General features: G+C 40.1%; 1 protein-coding gene across 2 annotated transcripts in view; it reads right to left on the minus strand.

The window, feature by feature from the left end:
* CDS1 (CDP-diacylglycerol synthase 1) overlaps positions 1–26,949 on the minus strand; it is a 67,270-nt gene extending 40,321 nt beyond the window's left edge. The window contains exons 1-3 of one of the 2 annotated variants that reach the window (XM_032239711.1): positions 26,384–26,949; positions 11,962–12,089; positions 7,354–7,450 (exon numbers count right to left, since the gene is read on the minus strand). In XM_032239711.1, the coding sequence (XP_032095602.1) occupies positions 7,354–7,450; positions 11,962–12,089; positions 26,384–26,500 (342 nt within the window). In that variant the 5' untranslated portion in view covers positions 26,501–26,949. The remainder of the gene's footprint in view (positions 1–7,353; positions 7,451–11,961; positions 12,090–26,383) is intronic. The other variant, XM_032239709.1, reaches the window with a different exon arrangement.
* Between the last annotated feature and the right edge of the window lie 394 nt (positions 26,950–27,343).

A 27,343-nucleotide genomic window follows, 5' to 3' on the forward strand; every position in this document is an offset into this window, starting at 1 on the left:
GAGCAGAATTGAAGGAGATAGAGACACGAAAAATCCTTCGAAAAAATATCCATGAATCCAGGAGCTGGTTTTTTGGAAAGTTCAACAAAATAGATAGACTGCTAGCCAGACTAATAAAGAAGAAAAGAGAGAAGAAATCAAACAGACACAACAAAACATTGTAAAGGAGTTATCACCTCTGATCCCACAGAAATACAAACTACCATCAGAGAATACTATAAACACCTCTGCGCATGGACACAGAGAGGGTGTATGTGTTTAGAAATTTATCATTTTTTTCTAAATTTTCTAGTTTACTTGTGTAGAGGTGTTTATAGTATTCTCTGATGGTAGTTTGTATTTCTGTGGGATCAGAGGTGATAACCCCTTTACAATGTTTTGTTGTGTCTGTTTGATTTCTTCTCTCTTTTCTTCTTTATTAGTCTGGCTAGCAGTCTATCTATTTTGTTGAACTTTCCAAAAAACCAGCTCCTGGATTCATGGATATTTTTTCGAAGGATTTTTCGTGTCTCTATCTCCTTCAATTCTGCTCTGATCTTAGTTATTTCTTGTCTTCTGCTAGTTTTTGTATTTTACTGAGAGGGAATAACAAAAGTATTTTTAATAGCACACATTATATTTATATGATGTAAAACTATAGCTTGCAAAGACAATATGGAACTGCTATGAAAACAGAAAACAAAAGGTTCAAAATACTAGTTCAAAATCCTTAAAGTATATGTGTGTCTTCTAGGACTGGATGATTATACAGAAATTGATACTCCACACCATCATCACTGGTAGCAATGTACACTTGTAGGACTCTGTTGGCCCAATTAATGTTTCCAGAACCTTAACAACAGCCAGTATTTAATTGTCTACTCTTTATTAGTTACTAAGGGCTTATAGAAATAATATAGGGCATCTGTTCACAGAGAGTTTCCTCCTATTCACAGTCTCTCAGGGAGGAAACACGGCTACAACCCCATGTGAAATAGGCAAATGGATATGTGTAGAGGCAGACACATTTGTGGCAGGGGTAGGGGGTGGGCAGCAGCAGAGCCAGAGGAGAAGGATCTGCAGAGTCACATCTGTAGAGGGAATGAGGTGTGTTAAGGGAACTACTAGGACGGTGGAGTTGCTGGAAGACAAAGGAGGAAAGAGAGATAAGCCTGGTCCTGTAATCCTAGGAAACAGCAGGAAGGACTGCACCGAGGAGTTGAAAGGACATGACTGGACATGAGTGTTTAGAATAAGGTGGAAAGAATGGACTGGAGAGGTGACAAGAGTAAAGGCAGTCAGGCAGGCAACACTAAGGAAGGCTTGGGAAAGTAGACAATATGAATTATGTGAATTGGGTCATCCTAGTCATATCCAACTAAAATAAGAGTTGAGAGGCCAAGCAGAAAATGCCTTCGGGGTGCATAGCACCTGCTCCACAAATTATCCAAAGTGCAGCTGCTGAAACAGCTGGTCATACTCTCAAACCAGTTTTACTTAGTGGCTGCTGAAACAACAATCTGCCAGAACTCTAAGGCTAGTTTTACCTGCCACTATCACTCACCAATCAGAGCTTGACAACTCCCAATAACTTCATAGTGCCAATGGACTTTATTTCAAAACAGTATGCAGCATTTCTCTGTTTAACAAAACTCCCAACCTTCTCTTTGTTCTTTAGATATACCAAAGACCACCCTGGTCTGGGTGTATGCTCTGAAGTACAATTCTGTTTTTTTAAAAATATACATACATTCCCAAATAAAATGCTTTGCATAGAGATTTGTCTCTGTATTCCTATTTAACTTTGACAACAGATTTAGTCAGGATGGCTGAGGTATGGACTAGAAGTTCAGATCTGGACATTGTGAGTATGAACTATGGTACCTATGAATTGCCCAAATAAGTGTCTGTTTTCACTTTGCAAATCTTTTCTAAGAAAGTACTCCTGCATATAAAGTTAGAGCATGTTTATGCTCTAATATATTCAGGATAGTGTTATTCACAATAAAAAAACAACAACAATAGAAAAAAACCAGAACATAACCTGAATGTCTAAAAATAACACAATGATTTAAATAACTTTAAATAATGCACTGAATGAATTCTGTTATTCATTCACTTTAAGTAAATAACTGCATGATGGATTACATTCCATCAAGCAGACAATCTGGTAAAGCTAATGATTATAAAGACCATAAAACACCACAAATCTTTTTTTTTTTAATTTTGGTTTTTTTAGAGACAACATTGTGCCATGTTATCCAGGCTGGACTCAGACTGGAACTTCAGGATTCAAGCAATCCTCCTGCCTCAACCTCTCAAATAGCTGAGAATATGAGTGTGTGCCACTGCATCTGGCCACAAAACTTTTGATATGATATTTAGCTTAAAAAGCAGGATACACAGTGTTAGTCACATTATTATTATAACCATGGGTTTTACAAATATAAATTAAGTAAAAATTATGAAATAAAATATATCAAGTAGCACTACTAATTGCATTTTCGTTGTTAACAATAGGGCAATAGTGCTGGGGATGATTACTTTTAATTATCTATTTTCCAAAATAATTTGAATACACTTATCACAACTCTCACAATGGGAAAAAGTAAACAAACTTTTTTTTGAGATGGAGTCTCACTCTGCCACCCAGGTTGGAGTGCAATGGCACAATCTTGGCTCACTGCAACCTCCGCTTCCAGAGTTCAAGCGATTCTCCTGCCCCAGCCTCCTTCGTAGCTGGGATTATGGGCATATGCCACCACACCCAGCTAATTTTTGTATTTTTAGTACAGACAGGATGGTTGGCCAGGATGGTCCTGAACTCCTGACCTTACAATCCGCCTGCCTCAGCCTCCCAAAGTGCTGGGATTACAGGCTTGAGCCACTGCACCTGGCCAAAAGTAAACACACTATTTAAAAGTAAATTACATAGCATGGATTAAAACTTAATAACAGAAGTTTCCTAGAAGGCAAGGGGGAAAAAAAAACCTCTCATTATTTCTGTATGTTCATATCTGCCTTTAAATCAAAACATGCCTTAGTAAATCCATCACTTAGAAAGGGTGATTCCAAGCTGTGAATACAATAATTTAAAAACTACAAATAGGCTGAAGGAAAAAAAAAGTGTCTTTTAAGAAACATGGATATGCATTCCATATTAAAATAGCTATAATTTCATAGAAGTTTTTGTTTGTTTGTTTTTGACACTGAGTCTCACTCTGCTGCCCAGGCTGGAGTGCAGTGGCGTGATCTCGGCTCCTGCAACATCCACCTCCTGAGTTCAAGTGAATCTCCTGCCTCAGCCTCCAGAGTAGCTAGGACTACAGGTATGCACCAGCACATCTGGCTAATTTTTTGTATTTGTAGTAGAGACAGGTTTCACCATGTTGGCCAGGCTGGTCTTGAACTCCTGACTTCAAGCAATCCACCCACTTCGGCCTCCCAAGGTGCTGGGATTACAGGCGTGAGCCACTGCACCTGGCCTCCTAGAAATTTTTAATAAAACTTTCTTGAATTAGTCATTTTTGAGTGCTGACATTATATGGCAACTCCAAGCTAGATACAATTTGTACTTCTCAAAATATAAATGATCTAGTTAAGAATATGAATAGAAATGGTTTTAAAACACATAAATATCAACTGAGTACCAACTATATGTGTGTGTACCATCCATATTCTCTTAACATAAATATTAAACATAATATATATATATGCATGTATGTGTATATAATAAACTTAAATAACCAATAGCAGTTCAAACCTACTTTACTTAGATCTTTAATTTTTTTTTTTTTTTTGAGACAGAGTCTCACTCTCTCACCAAGGCTGGAGTGCAGTGGCCTGATCCTGGCTCACTACAACTTCCGCCTCCCAGGATCAAGCAATTCTCCTGCCTCAGCCTCCCGAGTAGCTAGGATTACAGGTGCACACCACCATGCCCAGCTAATTTTTGTATTTTTAGTATAGATGGGATTTCACCATGTTGGACAGGCTGGTCGTGAACTTCTGACCTCAAATAATCCACCTGCCTCAGCCTCCCAAAATGTTGGGATTACAGGCATGAGCCACTGCGCCTGGCCAGATCTTTAATATTCTTATTTTCTTCTTTAATTAAACTCACCAATTGAAGCAAATAACTTGCAATAAAATCATATTTTCCTTTTGTAGTAGAATATACAAAAAACCTAAAGTACTGTAGGCACACTTAACAGTTCTCTTAAAAATCCGAATCCAAATGTATACACTCATGTTTTTAAAACTGTCTTGAATTTTGTCACAAAGAGCTGTTAGAAAACAGTTTTTATCCACAAATTTTTGTCCTAGTTATTATACTCAACAGTTGAGTTTGGAGAAAAAGGTAAGGTGATCACAGGGGAACCCACCAAACCTGCCTAAGTCCGTGTACCTAGGATACCGGTGGTTTCTGATACCTTAGATCAACATTTTCTTCTAAAAGAGAATAATACCTCAAATGATCTCCCTTAGTTTCAATGGCTCCTTACTGCTTCCCAAATAAAACCCAAACTTCTTCACACAGTATTGCAAGGCCCTCCAGAATCTGATCTCTAATTATTTTTCAGCCCTGTGCTAAAAAACAAACAAACAAACAAAAAAAAACACCTTTTTCTGCCACCCAGGGAGCACCATGAGCAAAGGTCCAAATGGCACACTTCCAGCCACTAGGATTTTTGCTCACAGTGCTCCCTCCACCCTGACAGATTGCTCAAGATCATACTAAAGGTCCCTTCACCCACAAAGCGTTGCTGAGCTCCTTGCTCTCACTTGGTTCTTTCTTCCTCAAGCCTGCCCACTCACCACCTGGCACTGAAAAGTACTCTACACACACTTGCTTCTTAAATGCCCAAGTCCCGGGACCAATGGTGATCATTTTAGCCCTTGGCATATTCAGCGACAGAAGAATGGGAGCTGGTGGCCTCTACCTGGACTCAAACCAGACACCTGCCCACCTGGCTTTCAACCTTGGCTTCCTCCACCCTCACATTAGGTCTATCCTATTTATTAACCATTTTTTCCTTTGTGAGAAAAAGCACTTTAAGATCTTAGCAAATTAACAGAAAAAGAAATTAACTTCTTATTCATTTTCATTACTTGATTTCCCCAAGGAAGTGCAAAATTAATGAGAGGACACAAAGAGAAGTGAAAGAGGCTTTGAGGTGCTTAGCCACTTTAAGTGGCTTCAAGAGCTGATGGAATTTGTTTTTCATCATGTCTAATTTCACATCAAAACTTATTTATAAAAGGAAAACCATGTCATATAGCTCATAACCTTATGAGCTATGAATAGAATTGAACATGGAGGGAGACTGGCAAAATGCATAAACACATTTCTTTTTTTTTTTTTTTTTTTTTAGAGACAGGTTTTCACTATGTTGGCCAGGATGGTCTTGATCTCTTGACCTCATGATCTGCCCGCCTTGGCCTCACAAAGTGCTGGGATTACAGGTGTGAGTCACTGTACCTGGCCAGATAAACACATTTCTAAGAAGGCAAGAGCAACCAGAGATGAAGGAAGTGAGTACATAAGAGCCTGGATTAACTGAGAAGGAATCAAAAGAAGTGACAATGATGATAAAATTAACAAAGAAGGCCACAGGGCACCCCTGAGAGCAGGCTCTCGTTGTGCATCATCAAACCAAGCTCAGCACTGCCTAAATGCTTGACGAATGCATTGAACAAATGCATTTCTCCTTGGTTCCAACATTTGCGGGCTTCAAATGTTTCATGCATTAGGCACCTCGGCTTTTGTACACAGATATCCTCTGCCTGTGACCGTCCTCCCCCAGGCTCTGTCCTTCACCTTGCTGACTCCCACTCAACCTTCAGATTGCAGCTCACATGCTTGGCATTGTTCCTCTGGAAAGTCTCCCAGCTCCCTTTTTGCTCTCTGAGTATCATTCTTTTTTTTCAAATGCTGATTGTAGTTTGTGATTATATATAGTCATGTGTTGCTTAACAACAGGGATACGTTCTGAGATGCATCCTTAGGCAATTTTGTTGTTGTGCAAACATCATAGCGTATACTTAGAAAAACCCAGATGGTGTGGCCTCCTATACACCTAGTCTATATGGTACAGCCTATTGGTCCTAGGCTATGAATTTGTATAGCATGTTACTTTACTGAATACTGTTGGCAACTAGAATAAAATCACTAGGAAATAGGAATTTTTTGGCACCATTATAATCTTACGGGACTTCTATCATATAGTTGTCCATCACTGACCAAAATGTCACCAGGTGGCATCTGACTGTAAATACATAATCAGTTCTTCAAAGTGCAAACGGTATGCTCCATGAGGGCAGAGATGGGTACATTTTTCTCAGTACCACTGTATCATCCCTAGAACTAACAAAATGCCTGGCACATAGCAGGCATCTCTGAAGCGTTGGTTACATGAATGAATGAAGGGTTTAAATATTAGTTGGCTTCATGACTAGTTGAGCTTCCCATGTACACCAAAATCCAAAACTCCCAGAATGGCTTTTCCTTGCCTCTCCAGTCCCCTACATAGACACCCTCTACATGTGCAACCTGCAGATCTTGCAATGTACCACATCCTCTCATTACCTCCATGCCCCTCCTGTGATGTCCTCACTTTGAAATTCCTTTCCCTGCCTAGTCTTCAGGACTCAGCTTCGGCCGTCTCTTCTGGAAGCCCCTCCTCGTCTCTCCCTCAGACTGGATTAGGTGCTTTTCTACTGTACACTCCTAACGTGTTCTGTCATAGAACTTACCTTGTGTATTTATCATACTATTTATTCATATGGTTACTTGTATGTTTCTGCCATTACACTGAGTTAATCAGGGATCCAGCTAATAGTCATATGTTGATGTTATATGTGTATATTTCTGCTTTTTTTTTTTTTTTGAGATGGTCTCACTCCGTTGCCCAGGCTGGAGTGCAGTGGCACAATCACAGCTCACAGCAGCCTTGACCTCCCAGGCTCAAGTGATCTTCCAACCTCAGCCTCCCAAGTAGCTGGAGTTTACAGGTGTAAACCACCACCCCCAGCTTATTTTTTTAAAATTTTTTTTGTAGAGATGAGGTCACCCTATGTTCCCCAGGCTCGTGTCATACCTTTTATAAAATATGCTTGGCACAATGTCAGACACATAGACATGTACCTGTTATACAATCTTGGTCTCTGCTGGATGAACACATTGAGTAGCCATTTTACAAACAGAAAAGATTAGGTCAGATCACATCATGAACCAAAAGACACTTAAAGGAACTATATACGCTATGACTGAGTGTTGAATTAACTTTTTTATGATATGCAAAAATTACTTCAATCATATATAAATGTTGAAAAACAAAGCAAGAGACGCTTAGGAAAATGCCAAACACTTACAAGAAGCATCAACATGAAGGATCCCATATAGATGATCAGGAAAAACAATGAAATCATAGTTAGAGTGAGGATTCCACGTATCCACCAGTTTTTCCACCTACAAAGAAAATGTAAAGTTAGGATTTAATGTGTTCTTAAGGTTTTCTGTGTGGTTTCAGTATTGATTTGCCAGATTTAGAAATTTTCCTTAACTATACTTTTAAGATTCCACTACTTCACTTTATTTAATAACAACAAACAACAAAACAAAACAAAACAAAACAGCATTCATTCACACACTGGGAGATAAATTAACTTTTAAAGTTATATTAGCCAAGAAAGAAAATAATTTTTGTTAAATGTGAGTGGGGAATAAATCGTGAGGTTAGGAGTTAGGTGGTCATGGTGGATGTGAAAGTCACACATCCCACCAGGTATCACATGGAGGGGAAGAACGGGCCAGGTACAAAAGCCCTCAAAAGAGATGATGCTCAGTTAGGATGGTAGATGAATACAGTAATGATTTTAAGAAGATGGTAGAGACAGCATGGACTGCCAATGAGAAAAAGTAATGAAAGATAATACCGAACTAAAACAACAGTGATTTCAGTGAAATGAAGGAATGAGGTGCCAGTTACCTAAGAAGTCAGCCACTGAGGATAAAGACAGATGGATGGACCCTTCTACTACTTAGTGTACTGCCTGCTTTATTTGATTAGGGGCAAAGCCTTTAGTAAAAGTATTTTCTTATTCTTGGGTCTTTCTTTGTGCCTCAGAGCAGAACCTTCCTGCTGGTACAGTGGCTGGTCCCTGCCATGCTGAGATTTGATATCTCCCAACCCTCACTGTAAGGACCAGAGATGCCTGACCATACCCCACCACCGCCATGAGCCTCACACTGCATCCCTAGTGTCCCATACAAATATCACTCCTTGTGTGAACACCACACATATGGTGTCATAAAAAATGTTGGCACTCCTGTATGAAAAATTCAGAATAACTTAAATACATGGATGTTGATTTCTGAATTCTCCTATATACAAATGACAACTTCTACATCTGAAATTGTTGTTTTTCTTTAGGATTTTTCTGATTTTTATTAACTGAACTGGTAGCATTTAAATTATGTTACAAGAGATTTTGATTCAACTTAAAGTCTAGTAACATATATGCACTGTATTCTAAGCACGGGTCCTCACTCCTCTTTTTTTAAAAAAATACAGAGTCTTACTATCTTGCCCGGACTCGTCTCCTGGGCTTAAGTGATCCTCCTGCCTTGGCCTCCCAAAGTGCTGGGATTTCAGGTGTGAACCACCCCAGCCCTCATTCCCTCATTCCAAGAAATATTAGCCGCCTTCGTAAGATATGGAATTGTTTGAGCCCAGGAGTTTGAGGCCAGCCTGGGCAACATGGGAAAAACCCAACTCTACAAAAAACGCAAAAATTAGCTGGGCGTGGTGGTGTTCGCCTGTGATCCCAGCTAGTTGGGGAAGGAGGGGGTGTCAGGGAGCTGAGGTGGAAGGAACACTTGACCCTAGGAGGTCAAGGCTGCAGCGAGCCATGATTGTGCCACTACACTCCAGTGTGGGTGAAACCGTGAGATACTGTCTCTAAAGAAAAAAGATAACATTCCTTGCTTTCAACAACTCTCAGATATAGCTTAAATACTACCAACTAAACACCATTTTCAAATACTCCTTTTATCATGTCATTTCTGCACACAGGATCTAGAATACCAACAACATACATTTTTTTTTCCTAGCTTCCAAGTTTCTTTATAAGGTAGTCAAATTGCACTCATTCAACTTTATTTCCCTCCACGTTTAACAAACTACGTAGACATAAACTTCTCATGCAAGCATGAGCATGGGGCAGAACTAAAAGTGAGCGTAGAGTCAAAAATGCTGTGGCTGAAAGGCTCCATGTAGTTGCACAGATATAACTAACTGTGGATTAACGGATGGATTAGGAAACTGGGCTAGGTCCCTAATCTAGTCAGAGGTAAATAAAGGACCATAAGCCAAGGCAAAATTGTGCCTCTACAAAATACACAAAAATTAGCCAGGCATGGTGGCTCATGCCTGTAGTACCCGTTACTTGGGTGGTTAAGGTGGGAAGACTGCTTGAGCCTGAGAGGCAGAGGTTGCGGCGAGCCAAGACTGAGCCACTGGACTCCAGTCTAGGCAACAGAGCAAAACCCTGTTTAATAAAAAAGTAAGGGGAGGGCATAAACTTGACCAAGCAATTTCCCTTTTAGGACTTTATCTTATGGATATTAAAGCAAAGTTTGCTACAAAGAAAATGTCTAATGTAGAGGTATTTTTAATTGTGAAAATTTAGTAATAAACTAAATGCCCAGCAATAGGTGATGAGTTGGATAAACTAGACTATAGCCACATAACAAAGTATATCATATAGACATTAAAAACGTTCCTGAAATGTATTTAGGAGCACGAAATGTTGTTCCTAATAATACCATCGAATAAAAATGAAAACAGTAAGGTAGAAAACAGCACAATCTATTTTTGCTTTACACACATACACACACACACACACACACACACACACACACACACACAACACAAGAAAAAAGCTTCAAAGAGTAAACACCAAAGTATTCTAAATATTAATGTCTTGGTAGGAGGACTATAGGATTTTTTTTTCCTGCAGGTAATGTACATTTCTTATGTAATTACTATTTTCAGTTCTATGTATCTACAAATTCTAAGTCTTTGCAAGACAGTCTATTTTCAATATTAGATTAAAAACAGAATAAAAATGTATAAAACAGATTTTGTAACATTCATGTAATCTTTGTAGAGAAGTTTCTTGAGAAGATTGAAACCATTATACCATCCATTGTTCGTTTTCTAAAACCAATTCACTTATAAATATCATAGATAAAAATACATGCATTGAAGCCACAGCAACTAGTTTAGAATGTGGTTCCATAACTTACTAGCTACATGATTCTTGATATATAATATCTGCCTATGTTTCCACATTTAAATACTTGTGTTATGAGGATGCCATGAGAATATTAGTCAATACATATAAAGTGCCTGAGGCAATGCTAGCACATAGTAAATGTTAAATAAATATTAGCTGCTGGTATTTGCTATTGTTACTTTACATCAGAAAAAAAAAATTCGTGATTAAGGAAGATCTTACTATGAATGACACACATGAATCCAGCATTATTCTCACAGAATATCAACTACACAAAATTTCAGGTCTGAGGTAGACTTGATGAGATTTTAACGCAAAGTTACATCTGCAAACTAGGTCATGAAAACAACTGGGAACAAGAACTATTAAAATAATCATGCTTTTAATAGTAGATCAAAGATGTGTTCTATCAGTTTAAAAATACGAAAATGTTGCTTTTAACCAACGTATCCTAAAATGGTTATCCCTACAAAGTAAAAAAAAGAAAAACATATTACATTTACTAGATAGGACTAAACTATTGGTTTTCAGACTGCAGGCTATGAACCAAGGATAAAAAATCAATTGAGTAAGCTACATGCAGAATTTTTTGTTCAATAACATAGGATAGCATCAAATAGAAAAGAAATCAGAAGGTATTACATATAGCAATGGGAAGAATTCATAACATTTTTGCAGCAGTTAAAATATATATTTATGTGTGTCTTGGAATGTGGTATACAATGTGTTTCTTACTGTGTCATAGTGTCAAAAAGTTGGGGAAACTATTGTTTCATTCCAATTTGTAACACTTCACACATTAATCTGGACAAAAGCTTAGGTTTATTTTGCTTTTATAAATTTTATAATTCACATTACTAAAGCATACAATGAAGGGTAATACATAATGAGCTGAAATTTTGTAGTCATTAAACATTGTTATGTGTTGCACAAATATAAAATGGTCAGGAGGCTGAGGCAGGAGAATTGCCTGAACCCAGGAGGCGGAGGTTGCGGTGAGCCGAGATCGTGCCATTGCACTCCAGCCTGGGTAACAAGAGCGAAACTCCGTCTCAAAAAAAATAAAAATAAAAATAAAAATAAAATGGTAATGGGTTGTGGAGTTTTAGACAATAATCTTAAACTTGGTTAAAAGAAAAAAAAATACTGGCATGGTGCCATGGCTCACACCTGTAATCCCAGAACTTTAAGGAGCCAAGGTGGGTAGATTGCTTGAGCCCAGGAGTTCAAGGCCAGCCTCAGCAACACGGTGAAAACCCATCTTATTTTAAAAAGGAAGAAAGAAAAGAAAAAAGAAAAAAAAATACCTATTTCTGTCTGGCATTTGAAAAATAGGGAACAGAAACGATGGAGTTTTCTTTATTAGGTGTTCTGATACCAGAAAAAGCAACCTGACATGGTAAGTAGATCACAGACTTCAGAATCTGACAGCCCAAGGCAAGAATCTCAGGTCTGTATCTACTAGCTCAGTAACCTTCAATAATTACCTCTCAGTCTTGGTTTTCTTGTACTTCACAAGGTTTTAAGTGTGGACATACATTAAGTAGATAGAACTATACCTCAGGTATTAGGTGGTCTTTTTGAGCTGGAAAACTTACAAAAAGTCAGACTGATTACATGGAGAGGGATAACCTCAAAGCCTATCTTGTACACTAAGATATACTCTTCATCCAATCATACCTTGAAGATAAACCAGATAGAGCTTTCTTGAGAATCTCAGGGGTTCTATCTGAGGATGGTGGAATTTCTGGAATGTCAGAATCTATTCTGGAATCCAAATCTCCATATCGGTCATCAATATCTGTTTCCTAAAATTAGAAAAACAAATTACTTTGCAAAATCATATTTAAAAAAACACATGCTTGCCAATACATTCATTTATTGCTCAGTGTGTCAAATCTCAGTTACAAAATCTGAAACAAAGAAACAACTATTAACTTATCTTGAACATCTTAGCACTACTATACTTCTTTGTTAGGAAAGTTTGATTGCCTTTGCTAAAATCTACTGTTAATAATACAAAGGATAATTTTAAACGAAAGACACAAAAGAAGCTTCCATGTTTTCTAAATCAGAAATTTACCCCTAAAATCAGATAAGTATTGTTTTGCCACTTAACCAGGAGTTCATGGTGTTAGTTCCATGTAGATTCTGATCAGCTGTTAAGAGTCCCTTTATAAATCTGTTTACAATTAAAGCATCAACAATAAGAGTAGTATCTCACCTGAGTGTAGCACTTCACATATATTTTTAAACATTTCAGCTTCCATCATTTTTATTAAATCCTCAAGAGAGAATCTCAATTGAAGGTCATATAGACCTCATTTCTATTTTACTGATAGGCAAACTACGATCAATAGCATTTGGTGATGAGATTTTTTAAAAAGTTATTTAAAACAAAAACTGACTTCTGAGTGCATGTACAAGAGCTGAGTGTGTATGCTGGAGATGGCAGGGGGCTCTAGGCCTTTAGACAAAGGTGGTCACTGCAGAATTTCCAGGGATAGGGTTTTCAAAACAGAAATATCATGTAATGCTCAGTTTTAAGCTATAAATCTCCACTGCCATGTTCTTCCCTCTCCTACAACCTCTCCCCTCTCAAGCCCCATCCTCTCCATCCTACCCTGGCAACTTTCAGGTATGAGTGATAAACACACAGACACCTTGGGAGAGTGGCTTACAGAGGAGGAAACTGGAGTGCGGATGCTGAACTGGGCTAGAGAAAAGAGAATATTCCCTCAAAGCAAATACAAATAGATATTGAGCAGGATATGGAGCCTGAGATAATCCGAAAAATAAGAGCGCCCAACAATTCAGAATGTTGAGGTTTCTTAATCCAAACTCAGCCCTTATTAGCTCCAAAACGTCAGCAAACATCGCCACCACTTTGAACTGTTTCCTCATCCCTAAAATGAGGCATTTAGTATAGTGTCAAGGACTTAGTAAATTCAAATAAGCAGTAAGCTAATATTATGATTCAACCAAGTCTTCTAATTCCTCATTAGGAGGCTCACCAAATATAATTTTAGCCTTTGGGAGTATTTTCAGTTTTGATAAAGCACTAATAAACTTTAGTTTTTAGTAGTTTAGTTTACTAACTTTTTAAGTATACAATTACAAAATTAAATGTCAATGTACCAGAAATGACAAATGAAATAGAAATGTCAAATTCCCACTGTGACAGAGAATCCATTGCCCCTGAAGCTGCTTAAATAGCAAGAGATGGTAACTAACAAACAACCAGACAGAAAATCCCCTCAGAAAATGGCAGGGCACCTGCTGTCAGTCTGATAAGCTACAGAGCTTTGACATCTGGAACAAGGGAACACATCAGGTTTTTTTTTTCTTTTCTCTCCCATTTTCTTTTCACCTTTAATAACCCAGAGTATTAAGGGGGTGGTGTGAGGGGTAGTGGGTATGGTGACTAATGAAGCGGGTCTCTAGGGCAATATCACCATCCACCAAAAAGAGCATGCGACTAGGAATCAGGAATCACCAGCCCTAATTCCACCTCAACCCTAACTAGCAGTGAGACAAAGGGCAAATCACTTCCTCAAGGGAGCTCAGGCATTGGTTTCCTTACTTATAAAATACTAAAAGCATCAGACTGGCATTCAAATTGTGCTCTGAAAAATACTGAAGTTCTCTGCAAGCCACTTCCAAGTCCACTTGGCAATAATGGTGATGTGCTGCAACTCTCCTCTCCTCACCCTCAACCAGGCGGTCCTGCTTTTATTTACATCATTTAAGCTCCTGATTTCTATTTTATACCCTTTAGAGAAAAACAAAATAAAAACTTATCTAGTAATTAAAGAATGCAAGATAATTTCTAAATAGTGGCATTTTGGAGCAATCTTACTCATCTACGAGAATAGCAGGGGCCCTTATTTTACTGTATTTAAGGTACACACTCTGTTACAAAGATGCTAGACTTGAAAAGGAAAACAAGAGTGTGAATGGAGATCAGGGGAAGGGAAGAAGTACTGTAATACTTTTAATGATCAAATAGAGCCATGCAGCATTGTGCACGCTGAATGAAGGTATTCATTCATTTATTTTATTTATTTGAGATGGAGTCTCACTCTATCACCCAGGCTTGAGGGCAGTGGTGTGATCTGAGCTCACTGCAGCCTCTGCCTCCCAGGTTCCAGAGATTCTCCTGCCTCAGCCTCCCGTGTAGCTGGGAATACAGGTGTGCCCCACCACACCCGGCTAATTTTCGTGTTTTTAGTAGACGGAGTTTCATCATGTTGGCCAGGCTAGTCTGGAACTCCTGACCTCAGGTGATCCGCCTGCCTAGACCTCCCAAAGTGCTGGGATAACAGGGGTAAGCCACTGGCTGAAGGTATTTAAGATGTTTACAAGAACCTAAAAATTCATAGCTTCTTTTTCTCAAGCTCATAACTTAAAGATAATGATCCTCAACTTTCTATCTTGGGCCTGTGTTCTCCCACCACCACGTGATCTCGTGGACCACAGATGACTCCTAGTAAATTTGTCTCTAGCTTCCAACATGCCATCTCTAGGTGGTTTTCCACTGGCATCATCTGTAATTCAACATAAGCAAATGGACTTCTCTCTATTCCACATCAAAATGCTGCCTCCTCCTATAATTCCTGCTTTGGAGAACCATCAATCCAGTTAACCAATTACTCAGATTAGAAACTTGGGCATCAATTTAACACTTCACATCTGCTTCCTTTAACCAACACATTCAGTTGGCACCAAATCTGTCATTTGTCTTTCCTTCCATTTCTTTTTCTTTTTTCTTTTTCTTCTTTTGAGAGAGGGTCTTACTCTGTCACCCAGGCTGAAGTGCAGTGCAGTGATCTTGGCTCACGGCAAACTTCAGACTCCTGGGCTCAAGCCATCCTCCCATTCCAGCCTTCTGAATAGCTGGGACTACAAGTATGCACCACCACCTGGCTAATTGTTTTGGCATTTTTCATAGAAATGGTGTATCACCATGTTTACCAGGTTGGTCTTGAACTCCTGGGCTCAAGCGATCTGCCCGCCTAGGCCTCCCAAAGTGCTGGGATTACAGACATGAGCCACCATGTCTGGCCTCCCTCCATTTCCATTTTCATTTACTGTACAAGCCTTGCTGAGCATCACTTTCTTCTGTCAACATGCCAGAGGCTTTTTTGGAGAATTTTTTCCAAAATTTCTATGAAAACACAAAGGACGAGCAAAAACAAGTTTGAAAAAAGAATAAAGTTGAAGGACTTATATTACCTGTTTTCAAGGGTTCTTATGAAGCTACTGTAATCAAGACAATGTGGTATTGGCATAAAAGACAAAATGATCAATGGAAAAGAATAGTCCAGAAATAAACCCACACACATATGGTCAACAAATTAACAACAAAGTTGCAAAGGTAATTCAATAGACAGTACTGGAACAATTTTAAAAAAGCACCTTGATCCACACCTCACACCACATATAAAAATTAAATCAAAACAGATAATAGACATTTACATACACCTATAAATCTTCCATAAACTCTCTGGGACCTTGGTTGGTCAAAGATTCTTAGTATAACAAAAGCATTGTCCACACACACACAAAAAATGATAATTATAACTTCATCAAAATACATTGATTGAGGCAAGAAAATAAAAATAGCTCAGAGCTGACTGAGCTATGTGAGGTATGTAAAGTTTATCAGGCCCCTGAGTATGGGACTTTGGTCACACCATGCAAGCCTGGGAGCAATTACTTAAAGGCATTTTGTTCCAGACTCACTGTCTCACTCCTTATCTTCCTAGAATCTGTGATACAAAGAATTACGTATAGTCAACCGATAGTTTATTTTTATGTAAATTCTTGTTAAATAACTTAGGAACTGCCTTTTCTTTTTTCCTGAAAAACTCACTTGTAGGCTGGCTTGGTAGCTCAAGACTGTAATCTCAACACTTTGGGAGGCGGAGGCGGGTGGATCACTTGAGGTCAGAAGTTCAAGACCAGCCCAGCCAACATGGTGAATACCCCATCTCTACTAAAAATACAAAAAATCAGCCAGGCGTAGCAGAGTGCACCTGTAGTACCAGCTACTTAGGAGGCTGAGGCAGGAAAATCGCTTGAATCCGGGAGACAGAGGTTGCAGTTAGCCAAACTGCGCCACTGCACTCCATCTAGCCTGGGGCACACAGCAAGCTCCATCTAAGGAAAAAAAAAAAAACAACCTTGTAACTGCTGCTCATCAGTGTACATTCAGGGCAACTTGACCCTAAGCTCCAAAGTGGCCATCCTCAAGCTTTGGGCTCAAATAATCACATATTCGAAACTCATTATTTAAGGTTGACAGAGGATGCAAACATATGCTGTAAACCTACCAAGACAAGGAAGGAATACCTCTGAGAGGATAAGTCACCTAGGTCCCTAGCTGGTATCCTTATCTTCTTTTATCCTTATATTACGTTTACCTTTTTGTATCAACCTCATATTTATTAAAAGCAGTATGCATTATTATAGATAGGACTACTACATGCAGAATTCCAGGGCACTATCTACATTGAACTCTACATGAATAGTGTGCCACAGAATTGTTCAAACCCGCAAGTCTGAGACAGTTCAAGTACAAGCATAGTAAGTGGGTGAACAAATAAAAAGCATAATTTTGAAAGACGAGTCTAACTTGGTTTCCCAAATCGGAATTTTTAGATACTGAGATAAATGTAACGTTCCAGATGGGCCTAATAAATATTCACTGACCCACATACAGCCCCACATTGTTTGTGAAATGACCTGCTTGAGACTGGAAGGTAGCAGAGAGCCAAACCTTAACTGTCAAGGTGTCAGATCCCACCTGGGCCAGCCAGGTGATGAAGTCAGATTGGCTACATCAGCCTTGCAGAAAGCTTTTAAATAGCTGCACATGGGTTCTGGCAAATAAAGGGAACGCAACTACAGCCAGAAAGTAGAAAAGCAACACTGCTTTCTTAGCCATGAAGTTTGCAAAAAGCAGCTATAAATTTCTATAGGTATGAGCTCCTCACTCTGAACTAGACTCTTTTCTCCCATCTTGTGCCTTTCAATTTCATATTTCAAAAGCTTAAAATTTTGATAGTTCTGAGAAAATCTTAAGCAAACATTTAATGACATAACCTGAAAAATATCTTTCACCTCTTTCGGATGATAAGAAAATAAGTAAATACTTAGAGAAATAATAAACTTGGAGTATCTCAGGGATGATCAAATGATTGGTTGGCCGGGCATGCTGGCTCATGCCCATAATCCCAGCACTTTGGGAGGTCAAGGGTTCAAGACCAGCCAGGCCAACATGGTAAAACCCTGTCTCTACTAAAAATACAAAAATTAGCCAGGCATTGTGGCAAGTGCCTGTAATCCCAGCTACTCAGGAGACTGAGGTGGGAGAATTGATGAACCCGGGGGTTGGATTTTGTAATGAGACGTGATCATGCCACTGTACTCCAGCCTGGGTGACAGAAACTCTACCTAAATACATAAAAACATGTACATACATACAGCAATTGGTCATTAATGAAATTAGTTTCTCTCCATTTCTAGAGTCGATGCAAAATGTGATGTCATTCTCATTAAATAAGTTCTGAAACATTTCTCAACCAAATAAAGTGTAAACAGCTATAAAATGAAATAAAAGCTAATGATTTCTTGTAATTGATCATAAGTAAGTAAGGAAATACTTGAAGTGCTGTTTTAAACCTAGGTGCCAGAAATCACCCAATTACAGGCTTTCAGCCAAAAATTTCTAATCCAATGTGAACATTTCATAGATTCAAAAAGATAAAATTAGTCCAAAATCACACAAGGTATTAAATTTTTAAAAATGTTTTAATTGATTTTATACATTTAGGACCATACACCTGATTTCTCCTTTACATTTTTTAATTAGAAAATTTCAGGTAAATCCTAGCTCTAAATACCGTGATCCTGAGCAGGGCGTTTAGGCTGTCAAATTCCAATTTCTCACATGTAAACTAAAGCTATCTTCCTTGTCTATGTAATTGTTAACATGCTCAAATTGATATTAAGTATAGGCAAGTATTTTACAAATTATAAATTATCTTGCACTAGTAAATTAGTTTATATCATTATTCCATGCAGTGAAACTTTATAAATCAAGAGATTAGTATATTCTACAGTTAGTTGCTGAGCAACAAATCCCGACACCATTTTCTCAGAGTATAAAAAAGCCACAAAAGATAACATTCAAGCAGTGTTTTGCTTATAATGGGCACTCAACAAGCATTTACTGAATGCACAGAGCCAAGCTAAGCCTCAAGAAATATGTTTATAATTTCCTAAATTACCTATGTTCTTTACACTGAATTAAAATCTGTATTTTTGGAAAAGACATCCCCAAACATAGAATAGTTAAAGGAAAACAAACACACCAAACCCTAGTATTTATCTGTGTTATCTGGGAAGAAATATGAGAGTCTATTCTACAAAAATGAAATTCAGAAACACATAAAGAATACTCATATAACATGTGTATATATCTTAATTTTTCTTCATAATTTTCCAGAAGATATTAAGTTGTCTCACTTTTCCCCCAGTGTATTTTGACAAACAAAATATTGTTTGCATTAAAAAAGAAAAGAAACATTTATTTTGAAGAATATGAGTCTCATTAAATTATTAGGCCCAGAGAGGCATTTAAAATGTGACAGCAGTCATATCTCTCAATTGGTTGAGCTAAACAATTACTTCTTCAAGCCACTTGCTATGTTGGCTCTGGGCTGATACCAAGTAGCCATAAAATGCCATACACTAGACACTGTAACTCATACCTTACATTTTAAAAATGAATAGCCAATCACTCATCAATATTATCTCTGTAAGGCAATGAGAATTCCTGTCAAACAACTTTGTATCAGCCCATTCCTTGTTACTTTTTGCCTTTAAAAACTTGCTTATAACAAAGGCCAACCAAGGAACTCCCCCAGACAACTGGGAAGTATGTCCCAGGCAGCTGTTCTCACTTTGGCTCAAGCAGTATTTAAATTTGGTTCAAGTAGTGTCTTTAAATTCTATGTTGTGCCTCAGGTTCTTCCTTAGGATGACAGACTCAAAAAACCCACTGTGGTACACACACATCCAAAGCTTGATGTAGTTGATAACATTCTATGGTAATACCTCTCAAAATAATAAGAAAATGAATTGTTTAAAGATCATAAACAGTAAGTAAAAATTCACGTGGTAACCCTCACATATTCTTTAGAAATCTCAAGTTAACTACCATTCCTCACCCATACATAGCTTACTATTACATTACCATGCCTTTATGATTCACTCTTTCATTAGTATAACTTTAGTATTCCTAGAAACTCTTGCTGGGAGTTCAGGTTATTTACAGAAATTTCTAAAAGACGCATCAACTCTTTGAAAGGAAGTATCAATGAACAGTTTAGTCCTCAGACTGAAAACTTTTGCCTCAAAATCCTTATCTGACTTATCCATCAAACCCAAACTGTCATATTGTGACCCTTACCCAATCCTAATCAATTCCCCACATTAAAGACCTGCCTTAAACCAAACTTCCAACTCTCAAATAAGTTACACCTTGCCTTCCCCCCATGAAATACTACCAAGGCTCTGTGTAAGTGTTCTCCTTCACTGCAGTAAGCTAAAAACCCAGCTCTGTCTTATCACTTGGTTTGGTTGCTATTAGAGACCAGCTAGCATTTTTGAAAAACGTTATTAAATGAAATGAATATGCTGTGCATGATAAAAGCTGAATCATGGAAAATTATTTAGGTGGTAATATTGACTGATAATTGATCAACAATTAGGGAGTATCAGCCCAAATGGTAGCCCAGAAATCTTGATCTGAACATTAATATTTTTATTAATGGCCTAGATATAGATGAAAAACTAAAAAAAATGTTCATTATACTTATAGGTGACATCAGCATAACCTATAGTGAAGTCTGTCAAAATGAAGAAGTAATTTACAAGAACAAAATAGGGCTTTTTGTTTATAAAAACAAAATAAAGGCCTGGCATGGTAGCTCACGTCTGTAACCCCAGCACTTTGGGAGGCCGAGGCAGGTGGATCACAAGGTCAGTAGTTCCAGACCTGCCTGACCAAAATGGTGAAACCCCATCTCTATTAAAAATACAAAAATTAGCTGCACATGGTGGCGTATGCCTGTAATCCCAGCTACTTGGGAGGCTGAGGCAGGAGAACTGCTTGAACCTGGGAGGTGGAGGTTGCAGTGAGCTGAGATCCCACCACTGCACTCCAGCCTGGCGATAGAGTGAGACTCCATCTCAAAAGAATAAATAAATAAAGTAGACAAAATGCAGTGTTGAAGCCCAGACTGTATCCCAGGGCAATAAATGGACAGTGGGATAACCAGTGAATTTCCAAATAAAATCTGCCGTCTAGATGAAATTATAGCTATGTTAATTTCTTAAGTTTTGACAAATGTATGATGGTTACGTAAGATATAAACCTTAGGGGACAGTCAGTGAAAAGTACACAGAAATCTTTGTAACCCTTCTATAAATGAAACCAACCACCTTTACAAAAATTATAAAGGTGAGAAAATCATGGCAGTGAAAAAAATCTGACCTAACCAGCTCTATCTTGCCTTTAACCTTTAAGCTGCCCATGGTCATTCCCAAGTAAGAACCAAGCTAACTTTGGTAGAAATCTAGTTTATAGGTTAAATGATAATAGCCCTTCCCTAAACTAAACTGCCTTTATAAAACTAACAAAAGGTCACAAGTTTAGGATTATGAGAGGGAACTGAATTTTGCTGAGATTACATGTAAACAACTACCAGCCACTGCTCTGGAGATCACAAATTATAACTTCTCCAATTACTCCTATACATAGTATCCCTAATAAAGAAGCGAAGATTGGCCTTTTAAAAGATAGACCCCTTTCAGATTCTTACATTTCTGATGACTGGATAACTCCCCCCAGACCAACAACTCCTGCGGCCCCCACCCAGAAGTAGACTCAGCATACAAGGACCACTTTCCATACCCCTATGATTGCCTCCCCAACCAATCAGCAGCACCCATTCCCTAATCCCCTGCCCATCAAACTATATTTTAAAAAGTCTAATCTCCAAATTTTGGGGGAGGCTGATTTGAGTGCTAATAAAATTACGGCCTCCTGTTTAGCTGGATCTGTGTGCATTAAACTCTTTCTTTATTGCAATTCTCAATTCTATCTGGGCAGCAAGAAAAACCTGTGGGGTGGTTACATAAATCAAAGTTATTCCAAAATTAAAAGTTTATTTAAAAATAATAATGTATTTATAAAAGAAGCTGCATACATCTCAAATGGAGGACGGAAGTTAACTGATCTCTGAATTGTTTTCCCCTCAAATTCACAAACCAAAATCTCTAAGTAGCAGCCCCATGCCCAAGCACACACAGACCTTACCTGAAAGCACACTATTCCACGTGTGTTCCCGTTGAAGGGTCGCAGCTTCAATATGCACCCTCTTTACCCTCTTTTCTCCCACTTCAGGGTGTAGCAAGTAAAAGAAATCAGAATATTTCACCCCAAATTATACTTCTTTGACTTTGTTTTGTTTTTTGTTTTTCTGGTTTTTTTCCTTTTTTTTTTCTTTGACTTATTTTAAGATGGCTATTCAGAGGGCCTGCAAACAAACAGCCCTGCAAAGCTGTCTTTTGTGAGAGAGATTTGCATCTGTAGAGAAAATATGCATTGATACAACCAGGCTTTCTCTGAAATCCTCTCTTATCTGGATCTAAGAAAGAGTAACTGAGAGTCTGACACCTTTAAAGCTCTGAAAGAAACATTCACCATCTATTCTCTCTGAGGGCTGCTCCCCATGAGGTTTCAATTACATGACAGGACCATCTTTGCCTCAAGATGGTATATAAGCTTCTGTACACCCTTCTGGGGTTCAGGTAATCACTCTGTCTCCCACCTCCCATCCCACAAGTTAATAAATTTGTATTCCATTTCTCCTATCAATCTGCCATTAATCTCCTGTTAATCTCTTCTAAGTTTTTTTCTGGCAAGTCTTCAGAGCACAGAGGGAAAGTTTTCCCTTGGTCTCTACATAAGTCAGGTCTTAGCTCTTTCCCTTACAATGCTCATTCCCAGTCAACCCATCAGATCCTCACCAGCCCACTTCCCTGCTGACCCGAATCTGTGGCCATCCACTTCAATCCTGGCTTTGCTGATTCTCTAATTCTCTACGTCCTAGACCTCTGGCATTCCCCAGGCCTAAATCATTCCCACTGCTTTTCTTCTTCTCTATCTTGCCTATTAAATGGGGATATTCCTATCCAATATTAAATGGGGATATTCCTAACACAGAGTCACATAACACCAAATATGACTGGAACACATTTGAACTGTCATTTTTGGGGAGTGTAATACGAAATGACCAAAAGGTAACTATTATAGAACTATACAGGAAGATTCAACTGAACACAAATTTATTGTGTACCAAATTATATACAAATATATACGAATATAAATATATATGAATTGGGTTAAACAAAGTTGTTTCTAAGATCCGTTGAAGCTTATTGTTTCTGAGTTCCTACTTTACTAAGAAAACTGAAGGCACTGAACACTTGGTCTTCTCCTTTCTGCTTTTCAAAATGTTCCTGTATCCTCCTTTCATTCCTTCTTTCTTAAGGAAGGGACATATATCCCTCTTTTTTTTTTCCTTGGATATCCCAATAATCCTCTACCCCATGTTTGCTTTCTTTTTCCTAGGGCCGACCTATTGTCTTCAACATCTTTACTCGCTTGGCTTTTACAGAAACATATATTTCCCCTCCCCTAAAAAGAAAAATCTTTGTTAATCCTCCTGTCCTCTCTAGCTGCCATCCTGTATTCCTTTCCCTGCCACTTTATAACAATAACTACCAACATTTTACCTCTCAGCTTCCTCAACCTAAACCTGCTTCTACTTAGATATTTTGCTAAATTCCATTTTCTTTTTCAGCCCTTATTCCTAAGCACCACTGATGATATCCTCTAAGCCAGGGGTTCCCAACTCCCAGGCCATAGACCAGTACCGACCTGTTAAGAACTGGGCTTGTTGGGAACCCGGCCACAGAGCAGGAAGTGAGTGGCCAGCGACTGAAGCTTCCTCTGCATTTACAGGGGCTCCTCATTACTTGCATTACCGCCTGAACTTCACCTCCAGTCAGATCAACAGCAGCATTAGATCATCATAGGAGCATGAACCCTGGTGTTCACTCAAGGGATCTAGGCTGCAGGATCCTTATGAGAAACTAATGCCTGATGATCTGTCACTGTCTCCCATCACCCCCGCATGGGACTCTCTAGCTGCAGGATAATAAGCTCAGGGCTCCCACTGATTCTACATTATGGGGAGTTGTATAATTATTTCATTATACATTACAATGTAATAATAATAGAAATAAAGTGCAATAAATATAATGTACTTAAATCGTCCTGAAACCATTCTCCTGACTCTATCCGTGGAAAAACCGTCTTCCACAAAACTGATCTCTGGTGCCAAAAAGGTTGGGGACCACTGCTCTAAGCAATGCCTCCTCCTTTTGCTCTCAGGACCTTCATTATCTCTTCCTCTGTATCTCCAACCCTGTGCCTAGAATGCTGACTCAAGAAAAAACCCCACACGTCCTTTGCCTAGAACACCCTACCCAAACCTTTGCAAAACTGGCGAGTTCCAAGAATTTTTCTTTCCCAGCTCAACCCCCGCCCACTGGTTAGAGCTTTTCCTGTAGTCTCCAGGTAGAGGCCAAGCATGCCTCTATGGTAACAATGAGCCTTGTACAGACTTCTAATAACTCTAACTCATATATGCCTCCTCCAGGACTCCTTGAGGGGGTCCCTTGTCATTTTTCAAGTACCACTCCAACATTTAACACTTGGGAACATTCTCCTGCAGTTAATAAGTACTTTTTTCACATGTTAATTCTCTGGATAACTGAGCCTTCTCTCAGCATAAGTCACTAGTCCGGATATGATAATAACACTATTATCAAAACACTACAAAATGGCAATGCATGGGAGTGTATTATAATAGCAGAATACAATATACCTCCTTCACTTCTTTCACTAATTCCCCAAGGGTTTTGCTTTTACTGCAACAGAACAAGAAGCCCCTTAGAGTTTGAACTGACCAAATATTAACCAGCCTCCAATGTGCAAACTGATTTTAAAATAGCCCTTGACCTGGAAATGTAGGTGTATTCAAAGACACACCCTGATAAGAAAGGACGGACAGGGATAGAGTTCAACATCAATAAGCTTGCTAAGTCAAAAGTTCCTTGTGATAAACTCTAAAAGTAGAGTAGTATTTTAGATACGGTTTGAATATGTTCATCCTTGTCTAAGAAATCGTGACAAAACAGGTTACAGATAACAATGTCTACTTTCAGAAAACAAAATCCAGCTGGACATGTATTAAGGAAAGCCAACAGTACTGCACTGATAAATAAATATGCAGCGAGGTAACTCAGTCACAGATAGCTAGAGACAACAGTTTTAATGAGTCAAATCACACCACAGAGTAGTTTCCATTTTAAATACATTATGGTGTTAACAACAACAACAAAAAAACTTAATTCCAAAGATACCTTATGCATGGCTTCCTGAACATTTTTTCTCTTACTAAAAGCTTGTCAGCTTTATGGAGTTAAGGAAGTCAACATGGAGAAGCTGGCATTTCCTTGTTGCTAAACTATACCAGTGCTAAAAACAAAACAAAACAAATCTCAACCTAATTAATTCTATTTTGGGTCTAGTTTCCAAGGCAGTTTTCACAAAGACTATTCTCAGCCCACTGTTTCTAGTTTTGTAACTTCAACCTTCAGTAGCTGGAAATTGTTATATTTTAGGTAATTCCTTGACACATATGTTCTATTACAGATGCATTTTATTCTACTAATTACCATCAAGGGTAAGAGGAAAAAAGCGTTACCCCATTGATTCTAAAGTTTTAGTCCTGAGAATCATGTTTATTTCGTGATATCATGTGATATGTTCCAATTAGGGCTTTGTAATTTGGGTTACATGAAATTCATTAACATCAACTTTCACGTGGAATCCTCCCCAAATCAGAACTGCCAGAAATTCTCAGTAATCACATAAACCAGAAGAAAAGGAATCAGGAAACTTAAGTTCTAGTTTCAAGAGGCACGAACTTGACCTTGGGCAATCCACCTCACTTCTGTAATTCAAACTGCAATGTCTGCTTCCAAGGTATGCTTCTAGAAGAAGTTTACGTGTTTCAGGTTTCCCAAATAAAATGGAATTTTCTAAACAAACGGTTTTGTAAATCAATCTATTCGCTGGCCCAATTTCCCAAACCACCCAGTCTATAAGGTCATAAAACTGCATTTCTTCCCAAGTTCTTCCTTGTACCACTGTATTACCAAACACAGCCGAATTTCTTTTCTAGTTTTAAATAGTAATATTACATCTACTTACTCTTAAATGTGAAAGAAGAGTAATCTATAGAAAAGGGAGTGAAAAGTCTTCATGAATTAACGTGTCGAGTTAAATGAAATCTACTGGTAGACACAAGAATTGCACTGTCTGAGGTGTACTCAAAAGAAGCTGGAAGGTTACTACTATGTCACGTGCATGATATTTTCAAACCTCCAAAATCTATCATACTGAAAAAGGACGGAGGAAATAAAAGTGCAGGTGGGGTAGCGCGAGAAGCCAAGCCTCTTGCGTCAGGATCCAATGAAATGCTAGAGCCCAAGGTGCACGTCTCCAGTCCTTACTTTGTTCCCTCTACCGAGAAGAGGAGTGAGGTGGCAGCTACAAATTTGCAGCCCCTAGGAGGGCAGGTCTGCATCCTGATTCCAGCGTCGGCCCCAGATCCTCAAGAGGGGACCGGAAAGGGATGAAGCTAAACTGTAGCCTGGCTGAGCGACCCAAGTATCCCATGCCGCGGCCGCGGTCACCCTGGGAACCGAACCGCCACTGGGATCGGGGATCCAGACCCCCTCTGGGGAAGCAGGAAGTCGTGCCAGGCAGCGAGGAAGGTGCGCGGGCAGCCTGCAGCCTCACCTGACGCTCCACCGGCCCCACCCTTGCTCTCAGGTGTCCACCTTCCAAGGACCTAGTCAGGGCGCCGCGTCCCCCTCTCGCGGCTCCACTTACTTTGTCGCTGGTGCTCTCGGTTTCGTGGTCGCCGCCAGCTGCCTCTCCCTCGCGGGGTGGCGGAGCCACCGCTTCCCCTGGGCCGGGGCAGCCTCCCCGGTGCCTCAGCTCCAACATCTTCCGCTCCCGCGCCGCCGTGGCGGCCTCCTCAAGCGCCCCGAAACCTGAGCTGTGCGCGGGGTACTGCAGGCGGGGCGCCCCGCCACCTCGCAGCCGCGCCCTGGAGTCCCACGGAGCCGCTGCCACTAACGCTGCCCCAGCATAGAGCGGCCGCCGCGCCGGTCACCTTCAAAACGGCATCAACGAGAGAGCGCTCGAGGCCGCCTGCAGCGAGCGCGGCTCCAGCGGAGGGGCGGGCCCCGGGGGCCGTCTCGAGGTCCCGGGCAGGCTCCCGGCGCCCGGCGCCAGCGGAGAAGGCGGGGACGCGGCCTCCGGTTGCCAGGTGCGCGTCTCCACGCAGAGGCCCAGGTGGGAGGAGGAGAAGAGGCGGGGAGAAAAGGAGGACGCTCGACCCGCTTTAGCGCCGCGCGGGGCTCCAGCTCCCGGGCCGGCCCCTCCCGCCCCGCCCCGCCTCGCCTCGCCTCGCCTCCCAGAGCCGGACTCAGAGTCGGCGGCTCCCGGCCCGGACCCCGCGATCCGGTTCTCCCGCCGCAGGCCCCGCCCCTCTGCGCTGCACTGCGGCTCCCACAGCCCCGCCCCCTCGGGTGACGTCACGGTCCCGGCCCGCGGCCCCGCCCCCGCCTCTGCGTGCGGGCAAGTGGGGGCCTGAGAAAAGGTGGGAGCGGCGGGGCGGGAGGAGGCGGGAGGAGCTGGGAGGCGGAGGCGGGGCCGGCGCCGGCTGGAAGTGAGCGGGGAACTCTTGCCCGCACGTCCCAGGGCAGCTGCGAGGGCTGGAGGAGCTGCTCGAAGACGCCCGCTAAATGTTGACAGCGCTCAGCACTGCTCCTTCAGACGCCTCCC

Source organism: Sapajus apella, unplaced genomic scaffold (genome assembly GCF_009761245.1).
Source record: "Sapajus apella isolate SASKATOON/1434 unplaced genomic scaffold, GSC_monkey_1.0 scaffold45, whole genome shotgun sequence".
Taxonomy (NCBI): Eukaryota; Metazoa; Chordata; class Mammalia; order Primates; family Cebidae; genus Sapajus; species Sapajus apella.